The 27,712-nt window shown below is 41.6% G+C and overlaps 3 protein-coding genes across 4 annotated transcripts; 2 read left to right on the top strand and 1 right to left on the bottom strand.

The window, feature by feature from the left end:
• Window positions 1–1,731: 1,731 nt before the first annotated feature.
• On the top strand, window positions 1,732–5,041 carry LOC129731459 (ATR-interacting protein mus304). Of its 2 annotated transcripts, XM_055691471.1 has the most exons (7): window positions 1,732–1,842; window positions 1,918–3,762; window positions 3,833–3,921; window positions 3,988–4,190; window positions 4,247–4,543; window positions 4,609–4,788; window positions 4,856–5,041. In XM_055691471.1, the coding sequence occupies exons 2-7, from the start codon at window positions 2,032–2,034 to the stop codon at window positions 5,029–5,031; spliced, it is 2,676 nt and encodes an 891-aa protein (XP_055547446.1). In that variant the 5' UTR covers window positions 1,732–1,842; window positions 1,918–2,031; the 3' UTR covers window positions 5,032–5,041. The 2 variants fall into 2 exon arrangements, with proteins under 2 accessions (XP_055547446.1, XP_055547445.1); XM_055691470.1 differs by having other exon boundaries at window positions 1,814–3,762.
• A 9-nt stretch (window positions 5,042–5,050) lies between these two features.
• Window positions 5,051–6,558, bottom strand: LOC129731465 (5'-AMP-activated protein kinase subunit beta-1). Its single transcript, XM_055691479.1, has 3 exons — window positions 5,902–6,558; window positions 5,611–5,841; window positions 5,051–5,547 (listed from the first exon to the last, which is right to left on the bottom strand). Exons 1-3 carry the CDS (start codon window positions 6,373–6,375, stop codon window positions 5,401–5,403), a joined length of 852 nt encoding a protein of 283 aa, XP_055547454.1. The 5' UTR covers window positions 6,376–6,558; the 3' UTR covers window positions 5,051–5,400.
• A 5,818-nt stretch (window positions 6,559–12,376) lies between these two features.
• LOC129731458 (nidogen) lies at window positions 12,377–27,347 on the top strand. The gene is made up of 10 exons (XM_055691469.1): window positions 12,377–12,782; window positions 22,789–23,268; window positions 23,326–23,805; window positions 23,880–24,392; window positions 24,458–24,754; window positions 24,819–24,966; window positions 25,029–25,704; window positions 25,762–25,919; window positions 25,971–26,685; window positions 26,754–27,347. The coding sequence occupies exons 1-10, from the start codon at window positions 12,591–12,593 to the stop codon at window positions 27,004–27,006; spliced, it is 3,912 nt and encodes a 1,303-aa protein (XP_055547444.1). The 5' UTR covers window positions 12,377–12,590; the 3' UTR covers window positions 27,007–27,347.
• Window positions 27,348–27,712: the final 365 nt, after the last annotated feature.

Here is a 27,712-nt window from a genome sequence, read left to right as displayed (position 1 = left end):
GTGCACAAACGTAGACTTGACGTGGAACGACACTGTGAATAAAAACCACGTCGAAGTAAAGTGATTTGCAGTTGAATTCGCACTACTTGCCTAACATTTCAGAGTTGAATGAAAAATTTTCGAAATATATTAATGCAAAGAACGATGAAATCAACAGCACATCACTTTATTTTCTGTTGTTATGTTCATCTTTGCTGATATGTTTATGTTTGAGATACGGAATGTCGGGCAGTTGGATAATCATATAAATTCAAAATAAAATCAAGAGACTTCTTTTTTTTTAAGATTTTTCATTTTTATTTCATTTTATATTTTTAATTTAATAACAAGATGATCCTAGAGATGATCCCTGTCACTGTATCGATGCAATCTATTTCAGGATCTGTAAAAGAGTCGTTTTATTTTAATTCTAATTAAAAAGATTCAATAAAACTTACGCTCAAATAAATTTTTGATCGCTGGGTAAATGTGCTGCTTGCTCCGTTCGCCATCGTCACTCTTTTGTTTCGATTTATGGTTTTGACATTTGTCAATTGGAATTGCAGCTGTAATTCAATTGATTCAAACAGTGGTGATAATCCAAGAGATATTCATTATAATACGATGGTGATTGCCATTAACCAGTTTTCAATGCAAGATCAGTTCATTGGAAAGTGTTAATCATCGAGAAATCAACACTAAATCAATTCAACTTGCACTGTGATGTGAGGAATTGAGTCAAGTGCAAAAACACTTAAAGTAATCGTGACATTTTTTATGGTGTAGTTGCTGTTTTATATATATATTTATTGAACCATCTTTGAAATCTTGGAATCGTAAGGGAAATGCGCCAATCGTATAAAATTTGTATGAAAAAATTCGACCTTGAAAGTTTTTCGTAATTTTCGGCATGATACTAAGAAAATCGTGGTGATAATTATCATTTAATAGAAATCCTGTATGTTTTAGCTATCCCACAACATATTCATTATTGAATTCAGTACAGTTGTGTAAGAGCATTCGCATTTGAAATCTTCTATTCCGCCAACCCAAAACGTTACATGCTCATGTATTCACAATTTGTATCTCAGTATAGTGAAGACAGACGTAGTCCCACGTCAAAGATATTTCGCTTCTTAAAAAAAATTAAGTGTGTATAGAACATTTTACGAGACGTTTCTGAACTCAATTCATGAATGGAATTTTGACAGAAAGCTCGGAACCGTGGACATAACGCACATAAAAGCAGCATCAATATCAGCAGGATCCGTGACACCAGTTAGTTCGTAAAATGGTCTATTATATTGCTGATTGCATCTGAAACGCGAATTACAGACAGCTTGCAAGCAAAATGCAGAAAGTGTGCACGTCAGAATTTTTTATACCAGTCAACCAAAACGAACGCGACAGAATACCTTCGTTAATCGTATCTATATCTAAATCTGACTACAAGTTGTCTGCATTTTTCTTGCAAGTTGTCTGTAATCCGCGTTTCAGCGGAAATTTGCGATACCTGATTGCAATAGCCGTAAATGTAGTGTTGACTTTTTTGTTTGATTGACTTAGATTTGGATAGTTATAAATACAGAGACTAAATCAAAGTCGCCATTTTGACTGGGGATGCTGATAGCTCGATTTGATGGATTTGATCTCAGATCGCATTTTAATATTTGTTCGCATTTGATTTTGATCACTTTTTGATCTCTTGTATACTAGAAGTTATGCCATTTTGCCAGTTCGTGCTAGTCGAGTAGGCACAATGCGGTGGGCATTGTTGGTCTTTGCGCCCAACGCAATCTGTCACCGTTTGACAAAATTAGCAAAGCCGCAAACGTTGATTTGTTTACATGTGGTTCTCAGCGGGTAGGAAACATTCCACCACAGTTTTGCTAATTCGAAACTATGTTTAATAGTTTATTCGTGTGTCGATTATTTCAGAAAAACCAGTAATGTTTAGTTTCGTCTTTAGTTAGCACTGTTTTAAGTTACTGGCCAATTATAAATAATGTGTATAATACGTTCTGTGTAAAAAGAGAAACATCACTCAACATAATGTCGTCAAAGCGATTTGGAAATTTTCAGCTGAAACAACCTTCAACTTCCTACAAAAAAGCACGGTTAGATATCGAAACGATTTCTAGCCAACAGTATAACCAACGAAAACAGCAAGAGACAGCACAGGTAAAATTGAAGACACCAACGGCGATCGCAAAATCTTCCTCAACCGATGTTTTGTGGGGCGACGAGGATGACGAATTCATCGTTTTGGCTTCACAAGCCGTCGAGGAAGTTGAACTGTTTCACCAGTCCCAATCCGGGGACGTAACATTTGGAAGGTTTGAAAAGGCAGCCCTTCCATGTAGTACTCAAGCCGCGACTAAAAAACAGGACTCATGTGAACTGATGCCTCCGCCAGTCGCAATACCGGGCCCCTCTCGAGAAAATCAAGCTCCCATTGCGGTAATCAATCTGCTCGAAGATGATGACGACGACGTGTTTAGCGAGCAATTCGACGAAAACTACGATAACATCGAAAAGCACATTGATGAGTTTTTCAATAATGAATTCGACGAAGTCTTCAATTTGGCCGGTTTGCAGAGTAGTGGCAGTGGGGAGAAAATTGGAGCAGACCAACAGAACGGCCTAAAAACTTCTCCAGTGAAAAAAACTTCACAAGAAGCAGCAAATGAGGAAATTAAAACCACAACGGTCTTTAAACCGAAACAACCCATTTCCAGAGATGTTGGTACCAGAAAAGTTTTCAACGGCCGACTGCAAACGCAGCAACCGCTAACACAAACGGACCGCGAAATCAAACAAGAGGATCATGGTAAAGACCTACAGATTAGGTTCCTCACCAACCAGCTGGAAATGGCTAGCAAAAAGACCGAAAAACTCCAGACGGATTACAACGACGTCCTGGAGCGCATTCAAATTCGAGATGGAGAGGTTTCCATGTTGCGTTACGAACTGAAGAATATCAAGAGTCAAAACGAGCAACTGCGTTTGGAGAAGATGAAGGAAAGTGAAACGATTAAGCAGGAGTTGGTTGCGAAAATGAAAAGTTTAGAAAAAGTAATACTCGTTCAGAAAACGGAACTGGACTTTAAAAATGTCGAAATGATGAGTATGCGGTCCAAACGAAAGAGCCATCCTTTCCGGTTGATGGATAAAACTGCGACTAGCGGTGCTTCAGTAACAGTAGCAGATTTCATCATACACAACCGACGGCAGCGAATATTCGACGGATCAGTTGCCGAAGCAAACATCACGATTGATCCAAAAATGTTCGACATTTCTGCCGAAAGTACAACAGTCAACAATGCGATATCGGAGTTCTCTAGAGGCGATGCGATTTTGTCCAAACATTTGGGTCAAATGCAGGCCTTCCTATCCGTAATGGTTAGCGGAAATGGACCACTTCAAGATGATACAATACTTTCAGCAACCAGCATAGCTAATCAAGCCCTGCTGGAAATCTATCGCTACTGCGAACGACTTCAGTTGGTGCAAGTGAAGGAAATACATATGGGTGCGAAAGTTGCCTTCGATTTCCTCTCCAAGAACAGTAAAAAGTTCCGTTTAGAAGGTAAAGCGAACATCTGCCAGCGAGAGCCTCTTTCTTTAAACGAAAAAGCGATCATTCCGAGAAGATTTCTTGCGGCTTTAGCGTTACTTTGTCAGTTCGTTCCCTCGCTGGCTGTGCGATTAGTACAACGAGTGGGACAGCAGGAGAGTTGTATAAACGTGCTGAGCAAATCGTTGAACAAAATTAGCTATGCCGTAGGTTTCAGCTGCCTTCAGCAATAGTTCGGTATTGGGACGTATTATAAATTCATTCTTTATATTGTAGACCGAACTGTATGACCATCTCGGAATGATTGCGGCATCGTCTGCCCTTTTGTGTAGTCTTAGCCATCATCTGGAGTGTTTACAGGAACGGTGAGTTTGGTATACTTCAAATTTGTTCTTGCATGATTTCAAAATCTGTTTTTTTATGATTTCCAGAGGATCACGAGTTATCGATTTGTTCAAATCTATTGTATATTGTCGACCGGATAGTGCTCTCATAGTAACCCATCTATCGGAAGCTCTTTATCGAATATCTTCCTGCGAACAATCAATCGATCTGGTCAGTTACATTTGCTGGCGGAGTAAACCTGAATGTTTTTCATGGAACAGATCGTTCAGAATGTTTCAGTTTACGAAAGGTTTGTTCATTGGAAACCGATTACTGTTACTCAATTAATTCCTCGTTTTCGCACAGATTCATGTGTTCTTCAGATCTATGCCACCTTGCTGGAAATTTCGGTACCCCAAAACCGAACGCTCGACACAACGGAAATTCATCGGATGGTAGAAAGCACTCGCAATACCGTCTACTTTCTCCGAAACTCTCTGGCACGTCAGGTTCGGTGGGTTAACCATTTCCGTAAGCCACTGTTTAATCGAGAATCGCGAAGTGCGCCGTTATTCTGCCAGTGCCATGTTCGAATTACCAACTCCTTTGTTGTTCTATTCCATCAGCTACTTCGCTGTTGGTTGGAACATCCATTGAGTATCGGTTAGTAGCTTTAACATGTGCTTTATCTTGGTACTCTGCTAGTTCTCTATCCGAATTTTTTGCAGAGTTCAACACAATGGTGCAGATTACGCAACACGGCACAACGTTGTTAGTTGATCTGTTTCGAATTGCCTACCGAAACGATATTCTGTTGATTGGTGGCTACCCGATACAAAGCAGGCTTCAAGCGACTTATGACTGGCTGGTGCAGCACCAGAAGGACTTTCGCTTTCAAGCAGTGCATAGTAAGTAGATCTTTTTTCTACATTTCAAGGTAGATTTTTTATGTTATGAGGCGATTTGTGTTTGCAGAAAAAGCTCTCCGCCTTCTGGATCTCCGATTACTGATGGATGATCCGCTTAAATCTAGTGATGATGAATCCAAAATGGACGTCGATTCCGACAGCGCTGGCACTGACCAAGCGCGGCGTTCAATGTATGATGATTTGTGCGCAGATTTTTTCACCAGTAAAATTGTACAGCCCTGAACGAATGAAATCCCTTAAATGAAGGAAAAACATTTTATTCAAACTATCTCAAATTTGTAGTTATAACTAACATGAGTCCCATGCGGTTTCGAATTGCATCCGAATCAGAGCTATTTTCGTCACTCGACTCTGACTTGCTTTATTCAATTTACAACAAATAATCTGATTCATTGTAAAACTGTACCTACACTCTACTTCAATACGATACATACATACATACGGTCGGTTTAAAATAAGCCAAACCGAATCATTTAGTAAAGCGACATGAAAACGCGCACAAAAGATACAACAGGATAAAAACCGTACCCCAAAAATGTTTGGGGCAGAACAAGTAGCTTGAGAGTTAAAATATTACAATCTTGACACTCGTTAGATAGGTTTGTACAACAGTGTGGTAACGTACTTCTTGCGGTAGCGATGGGTTGCACTCAAGACCATCACCCCATCCTTAATTGATAGCGCGTACAAGTGGTTCAGCATAACATGATTTGGTTCCGGTAGCAGGGTTGGCTCACACTGTAAAGAAGAACCAAGACTTTTTGTAAAAGCAGTAGGCGAAATGAGCTATTGGCCACTCACCGATAACGGTGTATCCTTGTTGAGGATAACCTGCAGAAGATGCGGCGGAAGCACCGGTGGTCCCGACTCCTTTCCCCACGGCTTGCTTGTCGGTATATCTTGGCTGTACTCTTTGGTTTCGTCCTTACCAGTATCTTCGCTGTCCTTGGCAAGTGCTTGGAACACTTCAAAATCGGACTGCCGAACGGATACCAAGTTGTTTTTGGTGCCTACATCGTTTTCAATATTTTTCTTTAATTGAGTAGAAAGCAGATTATTGCATTGCAAACATAAAAACCTCTTATCTTTTACCAGTCGAGGATCATGTTTCCACTCGCCATCGACGCAAAACTTGTACTGATGGTCGCCTTCCGGAAGATCGATGATCGTCACAAAATCTCCATGACTCTTAACCATCGGCAGAGCTTTCCACTCAGAGAACGTTCCACTGATGTAAACCTGCTTACCTCCACCTTCCCACTTGAAAACGGTCGGCAAAGCCGCCTTTTGGTCATCTTTCCCGTCATCTTCCGACTGCAGTGCCGAATCATCCGATACAGTATTGGAACGCTTGCGATGCTCCCGCAGAAACTCCGGCTCAGGAACCGATTTTGAATAATAAGGTTCGGCCTCTTCCTCGCTTCGCTGAAAAACCAACCGATGGTTCGGATCCGGCTTTTTGTCGAACACAAAAGCCTGCCCGTCCTTGAGCGGAGACCCCGGAATTGGATCGTGCGAACCTGACTTATGGCGCTCACGGGGAAGATTACTGCCCGCGTTGCCCATGTTTTCCCGACAATGTGCTGGACTGGCAGTACAAATTCAGCCGAAGCTCGACAAATTTCAGGAAAAATTAATGGAAAAATATGCTTTTCTTGCTCGAATATTTACATTTAACTTCTTTTTCTATTCCTGTGCAAACTCACGACTACGTAAATTTATTTTGATTAGCTAGCAGAATGAAAACAGCAGAACGCAGCCGCAGCATGACAGCTTGTTGTACTGTGGGAATGAGACGCTTATTTTTGGTCATAAATAGACAACTTGTTAGAGCGCTTCTAAAGTATCAGTGATATCATAACTAAAGTAGGGAACCTATTTCAAGCAGCTTATGCAGTCTGTTGTGTATTGAGACGAAATACTCAAAATGTATAAGCTGAAAAATAAACATAAGACAATTAATTTATGCGCTATCGATTTCTCTATCAGCACTTATTTTCAGAATTTAAAACTGATTTAGTAAACTTTAACGATAATCATTTAAAGTTTCCAATCCAGTTTAAAGCAGTCTGTTTTGCAGGGAATTTTCCTCAGCACTCAAATGGTGCCTGGATCGCTACAATTTTGACTAGTTTTTTCGATTGTTATTTATTCAAAGATTTCTCTGTGTTGAACGGTATTTTCCCGTCGTTGAAATGATCGAAAAAAAAACAGGAGTTTGCAGCCCGTGCAGCTGTCGCAACTTTGTAATAAAAATGGCTGTTGCCCTACATGCACTAAGGGATACCATCTGGTCGAAGTTAGAAATCAGGACACCTTTTTTCGGTACAAATTTGAGCTAAGCTGTTCTTCGAAGTTTAGATTAATACACCACGTTAAACGTGATTTGCACTTCAAAAACACTAAAATGCTTCTTTACTTGTTCAACTTTCTTCTCAAACGATCCAATATTATAAAGTCTAAAAATAAAAATATGTGATTTTTTGGGTGTTTAGAGTAAAGAAAAGTGTTGAAAAAAAATCGTCCGTAGTGACCGTTGTGTTCTGGAATCAAAAAAAATTATTGATTTTGAAAAATTCTGCATATTATGCATATTATAAAATCAGGACAAATGCTACAAAATAAAAAATAAATCAGGACGTCAAAAAGGGACTTAAAATCAGGACATGTCCTGCTAAATCAGGACGGATGGTATCCGACAAAAGAAAATTTACCTGTAAAAAATACCGGCGGCAGATTATGAATGAACCTGCCGGTTACTTGCTGGTTTACAATAGATCTAGGGGAACTGCTCCATTATTCATCTCATTAAGCCGATATTCACGAAGAATGCACTGATTAAACAACATATTTTCATGAAATCATTGAACAATTGAACAAAATACGCTTACGTGCTCTTATAGAATCGTTCAGTATTGTATATTTAGTAAACTTAGCTAGATTTATCCTGAATTTTGTAAAACAAACCATTTTGCACAACGCTTCCATATCCACCTCAAAACATGAATCACTGCTCAATTATTCATCTCACGACGCCCCCATATTCATCACACTGCAATGCACTGTTAATCATGAATGAATCACATTATCATGAATGAACGTAGCCGCAGCCCGTCGTAGTAGGTTACCTAGATATCCGCTGTAGTTGTTTACGTGCAAATATGGTAACCTAGGTAACCACGGCAGTGCTGTCCATTTATATCAATTATGTCGGAATAATTCAACATTTTCAGTAATGATTTGTTCGTATTAACAGAAACCGATTTGGCAACTTATTATTTTCTTCAAGGCAGTGAAAACAGATGAAAATACATACAGTTGAAATATAGGAATTGTAGAAATTCATCTCATATATTTCTGCTAATTCAAGTTGGTTTTTGGTGAACGTTTCAAAGATTAAAGTATTCTTAGTGTAGTGAGTGATTTTGTTTAAAGATTAAAATAAAAAATGGTCCGCTAGTGATGAGAAAAACTTTGGTTGGCTGCTGAACGAGTCCCATTGTAGTCGTACAGAACAATGCGCGGATTTTGTTTTATGAGGTAGATGATTGAAATAAATGAGTTTTCGAGTGCAGATGCCTGACTATTATATCAAATTTAGAGCTTTTAAATGAGTTTTTGAGGTTTATACTTAATTAGAAATCTAAAGTGAACTAAGAAGAATCCATTCCATGGATTAGCAGATTGGTTCAAGAAGAAAATATGCGTTTTCCTGTTTTTAATTGTGTTTACATGTTGATTGAGATGAATATACGGGCTGAGTTTACAGTCCCGGTAGTCACGAACGACGCACTCCTTTTGCCATATGAGCAAATTATTGCGAAATCATCATCAATCTTGGTATTTCTTTGAAAACTTTAAAAGTTTCTGCTTGTTTGTTTACTCCGGAACATCAAACTTATGCTGGGTAGTGAAGAACAGTCGCCCCGGAAGCTGCCGGAAGTCCGCCTTAACGTAAGTCTCATCATCCATGAGTAGGGTTACCATTTGGTCGGGGATGAAAATCAGAACAACTTTTTCCGGTACAAAGTTTATATGAGGTGTTTTCTTTTTTTGAGGTACCGATAAATAAAACACGTAGTTTGAGATTTGCACTTCAAAATATGCCAAAACACTCATTTATTTCTTTAAAGTATTTCTCGGACGATCCAATTTTACAACTTTGATTCATCAGGCGTTAGTAGATACCTTAAACATGCAGCACACTTAAACTGTTTAGAATTGAGTCCTGAAGTTTTACACGGTTTTCTGATTTTTATATATCAGGTGAAAGGGTGCACGTTTCCGAGCAAAACGTGATTTTAAAAAATGTTTATCGTTGTCCTTCGATTTTAAAATGAAGAATAACGAACTGCTCGAAATACCTTAAGTGTCATTTAAGACATTTCGAGCAGTTTTTTATTCTTCATTTAAAAACTTAAGGAAAACGATAAACATTTTTTAAAATCACGTTTTGCTCAGAAAATGCGGCTTTTTCAAATGATATATAAAAACTGGTATCCAGTTTTTACGCGCCATAATGGTGGACGCTAAAATGCAAAGTTCTTATTAAATCATCTACCCCTTCTGACAACTCTTAGGGAGCAATAACCATCACGGTTAAAATCTCTTAAAAAAATTGACAATTCTGCTCACGTCAAATTGAAGTCTTCACGTATTTTATCAAAAGAGAAATAAATCTGGCAACATTTGTGTTGCCAATACCTCAGAAATCCCAAAACTGACGTAAGCAGATAGGTTCGCATATTACGAACACGCCAATACCTCAGAAATCTCGAAACTGACGTAAGCAGAGAGGTTCGCATTATACGAACGCACATTATAACCACCGCCAATATGGTGCGTAAAAAGCTGGATAGTTTAAGGGCCCAAAAGTCAGACAGTTGACAGCTGCAACGACTAGAAACTTGTTCTCGTCAAAATTCAACCAAAGAAAATCGTTCGAAATGAGTACGTTTCGTTCCGGAGTCAAAGTAAAAGTACTGAACAATCAGGGGCGACTCGTGGCTTTTGAACCTACCTGTTCAACTGAAAAAATCTGAAAATCACAGTTTAAGGAAGTAATAACAATTATGTCTGTGGAAAAACATAAGTTATTCTCTTTGTTACTGTTAAAAAAACCTGAAATTTAATCGGCATAAAAATGAATTTCGATTTGAAATTTATTGTTTGCCTGGCGTCCCCGTGTGCAATGCACAGGTTGCACCTATGGACGAGTCGCCCCTGTGAACAATCATCAACATTTCTGAACATCATCGGCATCATTCTGAAAAATCAGGACAAATGCTAAACTGTGAAAAATAAATCAGGACGCTTCAAACGGGTCTCAAAATCAGGACATGTCCTGCTAAATCAGGACAGATGGTATCCCTATCCATGAAGCTTCGTCGGCATCTGTGCGTACAGTTTCTGGGTCATCGGCTTCCCCATCGTATTCTGCCGTTCGTCACAATTTGGGACTTCTGACTTTGTACGTATGCAGTTCCTCTTGGTACTTGGCTTTGGCTGTATGAACGCCCCATTTCTAACCGAAGCATTGGGGTTCCGCGTGAACGCTTCCACAACACGCTTGTGACCCTGATCACTAATAAAACATCCATCCTTACGGCATTTCTTATTCCGTCCGATGCTCAGAGTTTCGTAGTAACGTTTAATCACATGACTCACCGTTGACTGCACGATTCCGAGTTGTTTTCCGATGTCTCGACGAGAGCGTCGACAATTTTCCAAGTGCTTGTGTGAAATTATTCGCCAGTTTACTTTTCGTGTTACGACATTTTATCCAATTTTCGAAAAACTGAAACACTCCAAACTACTTCTACCCAAAATTTCAAGGTAAAATATCCAATGGGTAATTTTCTACAGCGTTTTTACCATGATGCAATTGGATGTCGAACACCCTTCAATAAAAAAAATCATCGATTACATGATTAAGTGACAACGGATAACATATTGCTTATTCGAAATGGTTTCGATCTGCTAAAAAACTATATGGAAAATATAAAGTGCATATTTTAGATTTCGCATTTCCCTAACGTTTTAATTCTTCATTTCGATGTTTTCCCCTCTTGAGGTGAAAACATCGAAATTGCTGATTGAGACGGCTTTGTTATGTTCTGAAAATGCATCAAAATTTAAACAGTTAATTATTGAGTAACCTTCTAAACAACCGGAACGTATTAACAATCGTATTGTGATTAGTCTATAGTTAAGAGCTTCTCACTAAAAAGTGATAACAGGTGAAATTGGGTGGAACTCCCTATAAATCCTTCCTTTAACATGGTTTGGGTTGAAAAGACTTCATGAATTTATGTCCTCAACTCCAACAAAAATGTTGATTGCTTGAAGTAACAAAATACTAATTAAAAACAAATATACATAGCAATAAATTTACAAATTGGAACCCAATCTTTGCATCTGTTTGACTAAAAATAAACAGTTCCGTGCGAGGGAAATTCGAACCGAGCGACGACGCCGCTACCGTCAATCTTCTACCGTAGGGAATACCACAAAACATACCCGCAAATAGGCTCCGGCTAACCACTAACTGATGAAGTGTATCACTAGAATCGTCCACAGCATAAGTTCTTCACACATTGGACATGCACAAAAAGGCATACACGTACGCACGCATGCACGTTGTGTGTGGCGATCGCTCGCGTAGATCAAACATAATCCCTATCTCACCCCCTTCTTCCCGCGCTGCCGATCGTTCGAAAGCAATTTTTCCTGGGAAAAGTGGAAAGATGAAAGAGCGTAACGTCGAAAGCGTTTGCATTTTCCAACTCTTCCGTGAATGGGAAAGAGTGTGTGGTGTCTCTTTCGGTAATAAAGTCGATTGCTGGTACACCACCGCCATACGATACGGGTTGCAGCTGATGCATTATGCTGTTGATGGCGACGCGTGTTTATGTTGGACCAAGCTAGGGCCTGGAAGTAAGAGAATACTTTCGGCAGCGAAAAGACATAATTAAAAACATATGTGTATCGTTTTTTGCTTCTAATGCTCCTGGGCCGAGGGCCTAGGATGATGACACGCAAATACTTGTGAATTTTGTTTAGTTTTGGTAGATTAATATTCATTTAGCGTTGCATATGTTTGCACACTAAAATATTTTAATACGTTCTGGTATCAAATTCGTTAGAATCAAAGGAGACTAAACACTGTTATTGAGCCATTAACATTTTGTTATGCTCCAATTTAAACTGTTGATTGGCACAGTTACAGATTACTGCCCTACATTGGAATTGTGAGTGTAATGGCGGTTGCGAACAATGCGAACCGATAAACACACAAATCTTCTGCCATATGTGTGGCTCCCAAATTAATCACAATTGACACGTTTGACACAGTTCATGTTGAAACAGCTTCCAATTTCAACCAATTAAAATTACTAGTCGAAAATGTGCCGCTAAAACATAACGATGATACGCACGAAAATTCAAAAAAGAACCGCGTTTCCAGCGAAGCACGGCGTCTTTGCTGCTTCCTTTCGTGGCGACAGCGAGGATCGACGCGGGTTGCAGCAGTTGTATGTTGATTCTCAGCTCCCAGTCATATTCGGAATCTCGAGTGAAACGGTCGCAAAATCTTCTGGTAGTGGAATCGGGACACTGCTAGCAGTATCCCATTAATAATTACTGCTGATAGTGAGTTTTAAAAATGTGGAAGAACTTGATAAAGTGAAACAGTGAACTCGAGCACCCAACTGATAGCTAACGTTACCTAATCCGTGGTTAAGCGGAAAAGAATTTGAACTTTTCCGACAGAATTTGCAAAAATGTTGACAAATAGGGCAATACTCTACGCCCTTATCGCTTGCTTTGGATTAGCCGCAGGGATCAGTCCGAGGGATTTGTATAGCTACATGAATGAAGCGAGTGAAGTTTTGCCCCGTGGTGACGAAGAGTTCGCAGAGCTTAAACTGTTTACACCGGTGCATTTCTACAGCGAGAAATATGATCACGTCTATGTAAGCTCATCCGTTTTATTTTATTGATTCTACCGCTAACAACAGATAATCCGTGCAAGCGAAAGTGAACTTATCAACATTTCGGGTCACAAAGTTCAAACAATGGCCTTGAACAATTCAGAACAGTTATAATCCGAAGGAGTTGGTAATGATTTCGATTTAGTGAGTGGTCAGTTCGTCATGCTCAGAGAAAGATAACAGCGCACCACAGAAGTGGCCGTTATCGCACTGGTCTTCTTTGATGGAGACGCGTAGGCGTTTGTACTCAGTGCGTTTTGGTGCGATGGGAAATGAAATGAAAATATGCAAATTGTTTTTGCATGCCAACCAGTTGCAGTAGAATGCTAAAACGATTCTGTTCGTACTGTTACTCAGTTTAAGATCCAGAAAATTGTGTGGCAAAACGGTGTATATTTTGATATCGTGATTATGGGAGTGTATTCGCTGTGATTTGCAAACAGAATAGCTGAGACCTTTCAGAATTAAAATTAGTCTCTCCCATCTTAAAATAAAATATGTCAGACATCTCGACTACAAGTTCCCTTAGGATTAATCAATAAGCGCAAAGCATTCGATGCTACCCATATTCTCGGACTGAAATATATGTTGGAAACACTCTTGATTTTCCCTTTTTGCGCTTCCAAATATCTTATCTCCAAACATTTGATGATTTTATTGGAAAGAAGAATTCTAGCTCAATTGATCTTTTCACGTGTTTCTAAATTAAGTTTATAATAGATCACAAAAAGTTAATTTTTATTGAGGTTTTTTTTCATAATTCCGTCGATTCGATTATTCTAGTACCAATAGAGATTTTTCCTGCCGCTAGTGTTCGAAGCTTATTTAGTAGATGCTTTGAGAATTTTTCTAACACACAGGATACAATCAAGTGACAACCATCAGGCGAAATTAAAAACGTTGAAATTAAAATGACCTTTCGAATGAAGTGAACGAAAAGAAGAGAACTGATTCAAGCGCATGAAGTTCCCTCTTAAGAGAGGCTGGGTGAAATATGTACTTTTACAGTTTTCCGTTTAGTTAATTGGTTGAAAAACTTTCACGTGTGGTTGAGAATAGTTTTCAGAGTATGAAGAAACATTGTAGCCAAAATGATATTGAAGTGGAAAACTTCCGTTGTAGCCAATTTTGAAGGTTTTTCAAGTTATTTATATCTGAGAGTTTTATCTGAAACGATACTTGAAATATAACGCAATGAGAACATGAAAAATGGGATACCAGATATGCAAGTTTGTCTGCGAAAGGCAACTTTTTAGATTTATTGTGCAGATTTTTATTGATTCGTCGATATTTACAGATTTTCCATAGTTTATGCAGATTTTGGTCAAATTCTCCTTATATTTACGCAGACTTTCTCAAAATCTGTGCAGATTTTTGCAGACTTTTGCCTGCGCGAGCGAAAGGAGGAACGGATAGATTTTTTTAGAATTCAAGCGGATTTTTCCGATATTGAAGTGGAAAACTTCCGTTGTAGCTAATTTTGAAGGTTTTTCAAGTTATTTATATCTGAGAGTTTTATCTGAAACGATACTTGAAATATAACGTAATGAGAACATGAAAAATGGGATACCAGATATGCAAGTTTGTCTGCGAAAGGCAACTTTTTAGATTTATTGTGCAGATTTTTATTGATTCGTCGATATTTACAGATTTTCCATAGTTTATGCAGATTTTGGTCAAATTCTCCTTATATTTACGCAGACTTTCTCAAAATCTGTGCAGATTTTCGCAGACTTTTGCCTGCGCGAGCGAAAGGAGGAACGGATAGATTTTTTTGGAATTCAAGCAGATTTTTCCGGTTGTTCGAGCAGTTGCAGACATTTCTCAATAACATATGGCATCTCTGGTGCGAAGTAACTATTTTTTCGCTGACTTAAAAATGAGCATCTACAAAACGTCAACCACGTAAGCTTTGCGTATGAATAATATTCAACCCGAATACTTGCACTAGAGCATGAAGTAACATAAATAGTCGATTAGTTTGTTTACAACTTAGTCAAAGGGTAAGGTTGAATTTTAGGGCAAACAGAGGTGGCCTTCCTTATTTTTAGCTTCATATCAACTACATGATTGAGCTCGACAATATATAATACATGGAACTTTTGGAAACTTTTTTTTTTACTGTAAACCAAAATGTTTGTCTTCCGTGTATGATAGTTCGAAGAAATGCGATTACAGTGAATCAGTATCCATCCCTAGTCAGTTAGTACATTTTCTTCAATTGAATTTGTGAAAATACATCTGCACCATGTAGGACGGTAGTCTTTAAACGTTAATTTTTCAGACTCTACCAGTCTTTCGTCTTTTCGTGTGCTACCATTAGACTCAAATAATATTATTTTGGGCTTGTCTGACCAATGACGTTTTCCCAATCATCGATTGTTCATGTAATGTGATCTCGTGCCCAAGCCAAGGTTCCAAGGTTTCCTCAGTGCTACTCCACCCTGAAGATCTTGTTGATGAAGACGATTTTGCACTGTAGGTGTCACATGGACGAAAAATTCACTCTCGACTTGTTTTGATGTTTTTGGAGCTAATAGGTACATGGATCTACTTAGGTATATCTACTATTTGACAGTAATATACACTACCTGCCATAAGTTTGGAATCGCTTCACTGAGTGACCCCATAAAGTTTAGCATCATTTGGAATAGGCAGGTATCTCGTGTTTCCGACGGCCTTAATAGCTGCAGTATTCAGCAAAGTTTGTCAGGAGGTTGAGATATTTTGGTTCGTGGACAATGTCGTTTAGATTTTTTCCGCTATGCGGCGCTAGTGGCGCACGCAATTTTTCGTATTTTGACCTTCATTTCACTCACGGTTCCTGCTTTCTGAAAAATTGTGCTCTTCAAAGTTTTGTCGTGGAAAAACTATTTGATCATCATATTGAAACAGTATGTATGAAATCCAATCCATTAAGTAAATTACAATTTGCTTACAAAAACAACATATCAACCATTGACGCGCTACACATGTGAGTGTGAAAAATCGAAAAATCCATCCATGCCGAGGAAATTTTCATAGCAAACATTCTTGATATTGAGGGATAAATGCGTCTCACAGCTCAACGCAAATAGTAATGAAAAGGCATGTCATAGACAGAAACACAATAAAGCGGACTCAAGCTATGCACGAAATAACTGCTAACGTCCCTAACAAAAAAAAGGCGGGATATTTTCACCCTTGTTGTGGTCGTTAATCGTAGACGATCTTCGTCGAAGCTTATCGGAAAAAGGCTTCGAAGTGATTGGTTTTGCAGACGACGTAGTTATTCTAGTTAGGATGAAGCACGACTGCGTAATTTCTAAAATAATGCAAACTGAACTAAATCTTACAACTCAATGGTGCAGGCGAAATAACTATTGTTCTTTCAACTCGAAAAAGGAAATACATTATTTCTAAATTGCGGCTGGAAGGTACAGATTACAGACACAGACTTTTCACTGAAGCCAAATATTTGGGAATCATACTAGACCAGAAACTAAGTTGGAACACTCAAATTGAACAAACAATCACCAAGGCTACAAACACTCTTTGGTTATGCAGTCATTGGAAAAAGCGGGGTCTCAAACCCAGCATGATACAGTGGATATATGAAACAACAATCATACCAAGATTAACCTAAGCCTCGTTATTTTAGTGGCCCGAAACCACTGAAACAACCACTCAAGCTAAGGTGAAAAATGGACTTTTTTCAGATGGTGATGAAAAAAAACTAAGACAGATAATTGAGTTGGATAAATTTCCCATTGATGGTAATTATATTATCTTATTTGCAAAAAAATTCTACGCCCTGGTGAGCGGCCTTCCAGCAGTTAACCGGAACATTCGCTATGGTGGACGAAAACATGCATGTAGGCATGTTTTTGTGCTCTTTCTTCGTTTTTTTATTAATTTCTCCTCCGTTTTCGCGACAAAATTGTTGGAATAGATCTTGCGTTTCAAGTTTGCCCAGAAATTCTCGATGGGACGCAGCTGGGGGACGTTGGCGGATTCGCCGACTTCGGTACCACATCGATATTCTGCCGCTCCATCTCCTCCAACGATCGCTTCGAGCTTGGCCGACGCCAAACCCACCCAGAACACCGTGTCTTCGCCCTTATGGTATTTCTTGATGAACGACGCAACTTCTGGCAGGCACTTCGTACTAAAAACTTCCCCGTTCACGGCCAGCCCGGAGCGAAAGAAGAGCAACTTTGACATCCCTTTCTCGCTGACTGTCAGCCACAGCCGCACCTTTTTAGGGAACTTGGTCTCTGAAATAAACTTCACCCCGGTGCTCACTTCCTTCGTGGGGGAAATAAAATGCGAAGTGCCCTGCTAATCGTTGCCATCCAGGGTAAGATAGGTCTCGTCGTCCATCACCACTGCAACGTCGCGATTCACCGGGAAAATCGACTTGACCATCTTATTCAACCGCTGTCGCTGCGTCATTGCCTGCAGCTCCGAGACCAGTGGCCGGGACTGCCACTTCCTGACATGTATGTCCATGTTCTCCAGATATTTTTTCACTGTTTTACCGCATGCACCAACCTCCCGGCCAGGTGCACGCAGCGATTTAGCCACTTTTCCCTAGGTCTTCCTCTTCAGCATCCTTTAAAGCTTCTTGTCGCTCAGGGTCGTTGGCCGTCCGGCACCGGGCTTTCTTTCGATGCTCTGATCGTTGTCCAATAGTGTCAAGATGTTGTAGATGTCGGATTGGGCATACCCGGCGACCACAAAGTGCCACACGATGTCCGTTTTTGACGCGGCGAGGTACCGTTCTTTGATCGCGCACACTTCTGAACGGAGTAGCTTCACTTTTTTCGCCATCACAGTTAGAGTTTGACTGATAGAGCTGCCAAATTTTTTTGGTCATGGGTTACTATGATTGATGATGCATGTGTAGATTATTCAGGCAGCACTAGGTTTCTGGTCACTGTGGAGTCGAAAGAAATGAGAACGCTGACTCACTAGCCAGACAAGGATCATCCACCCAGCTTGTAGGCTCAGAACCTTTCTGTGGAGTGCCCCCGAGCGCTCTAAAACCTGAACTCGGTGAATGGTAGGAAGCGTATCTTTGCAGCGAAAGTCCCGGCGAGGTAATAAACTTCATACGAAGAGCGTTGCCTAACTGGGATAAATATGCAATGTAGCGAGGACATCAACTCGCTAAATAGTGATGAACCGGCTTGTACGCAGGCTTCTTCCGTTCTCTTGATTTTCGCTCAAATTTCCTTCTCTACCTGTCAAACGCCTTGGAGAACTAGACTTTCTCTCACACAGAGTGAATAACTATCCACATTTAGGCGTAGGATATTTCTGTCGCAGAGTTCCTTTGCGGGGGGTAAACATTTGTTTTCTCTCTCAGTTTAAGAGGGAGCAGTTTTCATTAGCTTCTCCGTTACTAGAAGAGAAGTAGGCCAAAAAACAAAACATTTAGGTTCACATTGAAGCCACATCACGGTGCTCCCACAGATCCTTATTATAAAAAAATGCACCAAAAAGTCTAAGTACACCATTCGATTCATTATGACGTCCAGAATCTCTGGTCATAATTTCAAAATCATCGTACGGTTTATTTCTGAGTAATGCCCTTTTGAGAGTCGTAAAGTACAAACAAGTGATATAATAACGACGAAATACTTATTTTATAGCTTATTTTTCAACCATAATTTTATGAAATAACTACCAAAATAGTTTCTACACTTTCCAGGTATTGTATTTCAAGACATTAACAATTGGTGGAAAGATTTATTTGAAAATTCCACAGTGCACAGTGGTCTAAACTCGAAAAATCATGGTCGTTTTAGATTTGACTGTGGAAAATTGATTTTATGTACTCAATGTCCCTACATTATAATAAGTATTTTGTTACCTCCCAGCGTTCGCTCAGGAGTTTGTTGAATTGGTTGTTGTAGATCTTCTAGTAGATCGTCTGGTAAGGGAATTGCCAGTGGATCCATGTCCACATCTGATTCAGGTTTTGCATTCCGTAGACCCCAGCTGTCCAAAAGCACAGACAAGGGTAACTGTGTACTCGCGCTTGGCCCTTTTTTGTCCGAGCTTTTCTCCGATTCATGGCGAGTCTCCGCAACTGGTTGCAATGAGATCGGATCAGGCTCCGTTTCGATGGCAGCCACACATTGTTCATCACGCTGCCGATGCGCTCGATGTTCGTTCCATACTGCCAAGTCCACTTGTTGGCGGAATACTCCTTAGCCCATACGAGATCTTGAGGGTGATAACTACGAGCTTTTGTTCCGTGTTTTCGATTGAACTGTTGTTCTTGAGCACAGCCTAGTTGCTTTTGGAACGTCGTTGGCGGCCGAAGCTGTGCGAATTGGTCTGCTAAACATTAAATCGCCAAGCGACTTCCCACAAGGTGCATTACAGAAGGGCGTCGACCTGTAGCACAACAGAAAGGCTTCGTTGAGTGTTTCTTCCCCTGCGGTATTTTTTTTAGGGATCTTTCGAAGGTATCGATAAACCTCTCGGCTAACCCATTGGACTGCGGATAATAGGGCGCAGTCTTGAGATGGATGATACTACGAGCGTCACAGAATGCTTCGAATCCGCTGCTGGTGAGCTGAGTCCCATTGTCAGTGACTAGCGTTTCCGGATTACCATATCTTGCGAAGATTCCTCGAATCCGCAAGGTTTCTGGGGTGGTGATCTTTTCAGTTCGCACAACTTCTGGCTATTTAGTGTACGAGTCGACAAGGATATAAAAAAAGTTCCCATCCATTGGACCAGCAAAGTCTAGATGCAGTCGCAGTCACGGTTTTGCCGGTGCTGGCCAGGAATCCAGATTGGCTGGAACGGACTAGGATTGCTACTTCTTCGTCGATGTTTGGCCAATACACGTGTTGGCGATCGTATTCGTTCGACACCGGGGTGCCCTTTGTGCAGTTGTTGGAGTACGAGCTTTCTGCATGCCGGTGGAATCACCAACCTGTCGCCGTACATGAGGCATCCGGCCTCGATCGAGAGACATTCACGTCGCTGGTAGAACCGTTGAATGCCCGTATCAGTAATGCTTGCTTTCTTCGACGGCCAACCTTGGATGACGTAGTGGATGACCTGCTGCAAACTCTCATCATTCTTGGTTTCGCCCTGGACGTTCTTGGACGAGAGCGGAAATACCTGGAGCGATTCGTTGACAACGGTGCGAATGCTGTGCTCCAGTTCCAGGTTAGCTATTACATACTCCTCTTCCGGTCGCACGTGACGATTAATTAGCCTAGATAGAACGTCTGCGTGACCGAAACTGGTCGTAGAGATGTAACAGATTTCAAAATCGTAAAGCAGGAGAGTTAGGGCCCGCCTTTGGAGCCTGTCCGCAGTATGGGAATGCCAAAAATTTGTAGAAGAGGCATGTGATCGGTCTCCAAGACAAACTTTCGGCCGAATAGCATCCGGAGAAACCGAGTCACAGCAAACACCAATGCCAACCTTTCTTTTTCCACCGGACTATAATTGCTTTCGGCTGCTGTTAGGCTGCGGGATACGTGGTAGATCGCTTTCACAGACTCGTCAGGGAACCGATGGGCAATGCGGGCGTCTAACCCCACCGATGATGCACCCGCCGACACAACGATGTCCATAGTTGGGTTGTAGTATGTCAGCAGCACCGGTGATTGGAGGAGTTTTCGGAACTGTTCGAATGATTGCTGACAATTTGGCGACCCACGAACTTGGTGCCCGTTTTGAGTAGCTGGTCCATGGGTTGCCTAAAGGTACGCATCTCTTCCACATACTCCCCATAATAATTATTGGCTCCCAGGTACAACCGCAGTGTAGGCACGTCGTGCGAGGGTGGCATGTTTATAATCGCAGCCACTATATCCGGGTCAGGCCTGACGTCGTTCGCATCCAAATTTTGGCCAATAAATTCCAGCTGGCGCATGTTAAAATTGTATTTTTCTATGCGCACAGTGAACCCAAAGTCTTGGAGGCAAGTGAGGGCTCGATGAAGGTTTCGTTGGTGTTCTTCTTTGGTCCAACCACCTACCAAGATGTCGTCCAGAAACCCAGCCGCACATTCCAGGCCATCGAGCATACCATCCATGATCTGTTGGAAGGCACCCGGGGCTGTTTTAATGGCGAGCGATAATCTCGTGAACTGATATAGGCCTTTATGCCTGTTGATTGTAAGGAGTCGCCGGCTGGCTGCATCGACCTGTACCTGGAGGTAGGCATCGGACAGATCGATGTGACTGAAATACTGACAACCAGCCATCTTTGTGAACATATCTTCAGGCAGGGAAAGAGGATAGCAATTTAGTTCTAGCACAATATTCAGGCCTGTCGAAAAATCTGCGCATATCCGCACCATTCCATTGGGCTTACGAACGACGACAATCGGGGCTGCCCCCTTTTTCAGGATTCCAAGGCTTTCCAACCGATGTAATTCTGTCTCTACAACTGTCTCCATGCTATAGGCAACCGGTCGTTTAGGTCGAAACCCGGCTCAGGATTGTCTTCTAGAACCAGCTGGACCGGTCTTTCGAGGTGAAGACTTGTGGGAATTGAGAACAGAGGGCTGCAACGTCATTGCTAGCTGAATCAGAAACGAGGTTGTAGAACGACGTGATTGACTGGTCCCACAACCCAAACATGTCGATCAGATCGATCCCTATAATATCGAGATTCACGTTAGAAGCAGCTATGTAAGATTAACCCCCTCTGGTAATGTTGTGGAGGGTGATGCTGCATTGGAGTTCTGAGTCTAGTTTCAGCGATTCCCCAGACGCTGTCCAGGCTCGATAAATTGTGGGCTTCGTATTGGGACGACCGAGCATGATCCACGACCGATGGGAGATAATGGATATGCCCGACCCAGCCAACTGCAGCCGAAGTGCCACTCCGTTTAGTTTTACGTCAATGAATTTTCTCCCCTGGCTAATTTTATGCATTGCCACCTTCTTCGTTTTCTTCTGGTTGTTTCTCTTCCCTGGTTGCTTCTGGTTATGCGCTCTCGCCGAAGATGAAAAACAGGAACAGTACCCTTCACGGTGAAGCCGCAGTCGCGACATTTATGTTCACGAAAACGATAGTCTATGCTGAAATTCATCCCACCGCAGGACCAGCAGGGCGACCTGGGTTTTTCACGGGAGGGATATTCGCTACGTTGCCGATAATTGAGCTTCGAATGGTGGTTGTGGGCAACGAAGTTTACCGATGACGCATTCTCCACCAGGACGGTATCCTGCTTGAGATTTTTGAGTATGGCCAAACCTAAGCAGATACTACTTGAAGCAACCATGACAGAATTTGTGTCAGATAGAAGTTGTCTTTCTCATAACGCCTCGCGATCCATCCGGCTATCACCGGTATGAGTCTATACGTCCATCTACCCTAGGTAAAGTTGCAATCCCTTTGCCACCTGACCATCGAAGATGATAGTTCGTTGTTCCGTATACCCCTTATGTAACATTTTGCACTATGCCAGCCATTGTCCTCGCCATAGACTTCAAGATTCCGCAAAACCAATAATCATCACCCCAGGAGGAAGCATTGGGCTATCTCGGCCGTCCAACGTAAAGAATAGTTTCCACGTAGAACTACCCTTATGGGAACCAAACTGATTGCTTGATAGACCATTTTCACATTTTTATTTACAGTTTCTGTGAAGAATTTATGTTTTATAAGCAATACATAAAAGTGTAAAATTCAAGTCTAGTCTATTCCAGCAGCCAAATTCCAACTCTCTCCCTCAAGATTCAAGCACATTTTCGACTTTGTACGACCGACGCAAATTATGCCTAACTGTGTGCTACATAAAATTACCAACTCTTATCAACACCGGTTCGAGCGAATGAAAAAAAAACGCAAAAAGATTCCCAACAGCTTAACGTTACATAAAGCTCATTGACACCGAACTAAAACTGCGAACAAGCAAAACAATACTGAATACGAGATAACCTACTCTTAGATTTGCGATGGTTTGCACGTTTCATGAATGAAAAGTGTGTAACTGATAACTGCATATTCTCTTGTGTTCCAGATCAACACCAATGGCATTCTTACGTTTGGCTCCGAGTTTCAGAATTATCTGAATCTACCGTTTCCGATCGAGTATCCATCGATCGCTCCGTTTTATGCAAACGTAGATACAACACTGCCGAACGATACAGCTGCTATAGTGTACTTCCAGTCGACGGATGTCGATCTGCTGGATCAGGTGACTGATCTGGTACGAAGCGCGTTCAGCGATGCGATAGATTTCGAGGCCAGTCACGTGTTTGTCGCTACCTGGGAACACGTTGGACATTTCAACATGAAAAATGATATTACGAATTCTTTCCAAGTTGCCTTGATTCTGAGTGAGGAGGAATCCTACGTGCAGTTTTTGTATCCAGAAAATGGAATCAACTGGGTTCAAGGAGATACCGGTGAATCCGGCTTGCCGGATGTGCGCGCACAGGCGGGATTTATATCGGAGGATGGCAGGTATCTCCCGTTGCAGGGCTCCGGAACGGATAATGTAAGAGTTAGGGTTGAAATTGTTGAAATATCATTCGATTGAACCAATTATTTGTAGATAAAACATTTGACTGTTTCTTCGAACGCTGGTGAACCAGGCACATGGTTGTACAAAGTAGGTCCGCTTGACCAGGATCAAAATGTTCAGGAACCGAATCTTTTGGTAGACGGATCTTCCCATGAACCACGAACCTGCGCGGAGGGTGGCCATTTCAAGTGTCACTCGGCAGCCACATGCACGGACACCAGAACGGGCTACTGCTGCTCTTGTAAAAATGGTTATTACGGAAATGGGTTTAGCTGTGTGAAAAATGATGTTCCGTTGCGAGTGGTTGGCGCCGTTAAAGGTAGATTGAATCAATGGACAATCGATACTCAAATGCAATCGTATGTTGTAATGACGGACGGTCGGACATACACTGCCTTAAGCTCACTGGAAGATGACATCGGTACGAGCTTGCAGCTGGCCCATACAATCGGTGCTAGCATTGGCTGGTTGTTTGCAAAACCAATTGGAAATGTTCTCAATGGATATCAGGTAGGATGACCCTTTTACATAATGAACATTACATATTGGACGAATCTTATTATATGTTTCATACTCCCCTGCAGGTGACGGGTGGAAAGTTCAATCAAACGACAACCATCGCTTTCAAGGATAGTGAAGATAATCTTCGTATCGATCTACGATTCAATGGGTTGAATTTATGGGATCAGCTTTCCGTGGACATTAACGTAGAAGGTCATGTAGCTCCGATTGCTACGCGGGAGAAACTGCAAATTGAAGATTACTCAGAAATCTTCCAAAAAGTCGGCCGAGATCGGTTCGAGTCGTATACTGCTCACTCGGTGCATGTGCCTTCCGAGAAGCGTGATATATCCTATACCATCCATCAGGTGATTTCTTTTGAACCGTGCAGATTTTTAGATAGCAACGAGAATACAACTTTCCGAACTGCTACCCTGAAGACCAGCAAAATCAATCTGGGCTACGAACCCAGAGAGCAGGCCATCCGCATGGGAATGCTAAGCAGGATTACTTCGGGAGAAACGTTAAATCCTTGTGATGATGCGAACTGTGGAGACAACACAGTTTGCGTGCCAAACGGAGATGACTCCTACGATGTAAGCGAATAATGTGTAAGTGGCATGGTAACAGCTTATTATAACTTGATTGGTATGACTTTCAGTGTAATTGCAAAAATGGATTTACGTACGTACCGTACGTCACCACAAACAGTGACCGGGTTAATTGTGTCGATATTGATGAATGTTCTGGTGTAAATATCTGCGACGAAAACGCCCAATGTGTTAACGAACCTGGCGGCTACAAATGTGTTTGCAATCCAGAATACGAAGGCAATGGATACCAGTGTGATCCAATTAGGCTTCGATCTACCGCTCCCCCCTCTGTTGTACCCACACCGGCAAACACGTATTACGAGATCGAGTCACAGACTCTCAAGAAAGAAGATGAAGCATGCGAGGCATATATTGAATGTGATATGTGAATGATTTTGAGAGTAATTGACATTTCCGTATTTTTTACAGTATTGTTCGGAGTACGCGGACTGTGTCAACGGGCAGTGCGAATGTAGACATGGATTCGCCGGTGATGGATTCGTTTGTGAAAATCCTTGCGACGACGATCAACTGTGGAATGGAGAAACCTGTGTAAAGCATGCATCGACGGAGGAGTGTAAGTAGTTTAACCTTCATAAGAGAGAGTAGCAATCACTAACACTACAGTTTAAACTCTAGACGAGATCGCACCGTTCTGCACTACCCAGGGCTGCACATGTCCTACAGGCTACATGCTAATCGAATACGCGTTCAATCAAATTTGTCGCCTAATTGAAGCACAGCCAGATCAGCATTTGCCGTCCTGTGATGTAGAAAATCACTGCAGTCCCTTTGCAAACTGCGAATGGAGTGACCACCAATATCGGTATGAATGCGTTTGCAATCCTGGGTATGATGGTGACGGTTACAGCTGTATTGAAAAGGAGGTATCCTGCCTTGACGAAGAAGACATCTGCGATCAGCATGCATCCTGCAACTACATTGTGAGCTTGAAGAAGTCCGTCTGCGTCTGCAATAAGGGTTACGAAGGCGACGGACGTAGCTGTCAACTGTCTGCGGAATGCGGAGTGGACGATGACTGCGGAATGCACTCTGTGTGTACAGACGGACTCTGCGTTTGCCAAGAGGGATTCGAGCGAGATGTTTCAGATTTCTGCGTACGGGCAGGATCATGTGGCGGAACTTACTGTGCGGAGAATGCCATTTGCAAGTGGGATCATCAACAGGGCATCCCGTACTGTCACTGCCCGGAAGGATATGTTGGGGACGGAGTTATGCAGTGTAAATCGATTCCACCGCCTTGTAATGTACGCAATAACTGCGGCTTGCACGCGACTTGTGGACCTAATTTTAGGTAGGTATTGAAATTACCAGCTGACTTCCATCCGTTTCACTTTGTTAAATCGCTTAGGGAACCATCCAAATATGAGTGCTCATGCAATCCAGGGTTCTTTGGTGATGGATTCGTCTGTACTCCTGAGCGAAACTGTGCAAACATACCGAGTTTGTGTGATCCTAGTGCCAGGTGTGTTTCAACAACTACCGGATATCGCTGCATATGTAACGAAGGTAATCAATAAACTTTCGGGCATACACAGTCTACATTCAAACTATTTCTAGGTTTCATTGGTAACGGAACTGTCTGCAAAACTGCCCCTCGATTAGACTCCGGCTTTCTTCTGATCAGTCAAGGAGTGGCAACTGTTAAGGTTCCTTTCTCTGGCACTCGTGGCGTCCCGGTTACTATGGCCCAAATGGTCATAGGTGTCGATAAAGATTGCGCTGAAGGTCGCATTTACTGGAGTGATATCTCGGCAAAACAGATCTTCAGCTGTAAATACGATGGTACGGACCGTAAACCGTTTATAACGAAGGATATAAGCTCCCCAGAGGGGGTAGCAGTCGACTGGATATCCCGCAGGATATACTGGACCGACTCGGCCAAGGATACTATTGAAGTTGCTAGTCTAGAGAATCCTGAACTAAGAGCGATAATTGTGTCCAAATATTTGGTCAACCCTAGAGGCATCGCTGTTGATCCTCATCAGAGCAAGTTGTACTGGTCGGATTGGAACCGTGAGGGTCCAAAAATTGAGTGGGCCAATCTGGACGGAACCGAGCGGCAAGTGCTGGTTAGTGGACCACAAGTTGCGCTACCCAACAGCATCCAGGTGGCCCCAGGATCGGGTGAACTATGCTACGCAGATGCCGGTACTAAGAAGATCGAATGTGTTGACACGTACAGCAAGCAAATTCGAACTGTAGCCAGCAACTTGACGTATCCGTTTGGGTTGGCCGTCACGGGTGATCATTTTTACTGGACCGACTGGACCACGTAAGAATTCTTGTCCTTAACTAGTATGTAACCTACTGTTTTATATATTTTATGACCTTTCTTAATAGGAAAAAGGTTGAGTCCATCAATTCTTACGGTGAGCGTCAGAGAGGAATTCCATCTCCCGTGTTCGGTAGTCATAAAATGTATGGAATGACAGCAGTCACGGACAAATGCCCGCTATTTCACAGCCCGTGCGTGATTAACAATGGTGATTGTCCGGAGAAAAGAATTTGCTTGGCGAACCCGAGAGCACCCTCCGGTAGAGGCTGCAAGTGTGCCGACGATCATAACTGTAACGAAATAATTTTAGACTACTAGTCGTAGTAGATTCTGTAAGAATCAGTCAGCCTTAGTAGGCTGATACAATCAATATCTTTAACTTGTGCTAGCTGCCACAAAGCTTAGGCGACTCCCAACAAATTATTTGGTCGATTAACAGCTTAATAAGCTGTTACTCAATCCAATTGTTTATTGGGTTGACATGATATGATTCAAACAAGTATACTTCAAGGAGAATATGTTGCAGTTTAAAAAATATGAACGCACAATCTGCAGTTTGAATAATGATTTCTTCGTAAGTGATAGAAGCTTTGGAAGTAGGATTAAGAAAATCGTGCCTCATAAAAGTTATCGAATAAATGCATTGATTTATGATGTGACATATATTTTTTATTTACGTTCGATGGTGCAATTTTTTTGTTCAATAAAATTTAGACTGCTGCGAGCATTGTTTCCGACGTTTCTGAAAATAATTTTTAAAACTGACCCCTATTTCTCTATTTTTTATTCGGGTATATAACTTTTGAAAAATTTTGAGAAATCGAAAAATGCATCGCGTTGGAAGCGAATTTAGTACGTTTTGCCCTTTTCCTCACATACCTTCATCATTCGCAAACTGTGTTTGTGTTTGTAAAAACAATAACTAACCATACAGAATTAACCGTGATGTTTACCTGCTGATTGTGATGCCTTCAAACTCCACTTTACGCCAGCACAGTCGAATTCTGGATTTATGTTTTTGGAG

This window comes from Wyeomyia smithii, chromosome 3, assembly GCF_029784165.1.
Source record: "Wyeomyia smithii strain HCP4-BCI-WySm-NY-G18 chromosome 3, ASM2978416v1, whole genome shotgun sequence".
Taxonomy (NCBI): Eukaryota; Metazoa; Arthropoda; class Insecta; order Diptera; family Culicidae; genus Wyeomyia; species Wyeomyia smithii.
The sequence above is the reverse complement of the archived record's forward strand: the minus strand, read 5'-3'. Positions and strand labels throughout refer to the sequence as shown.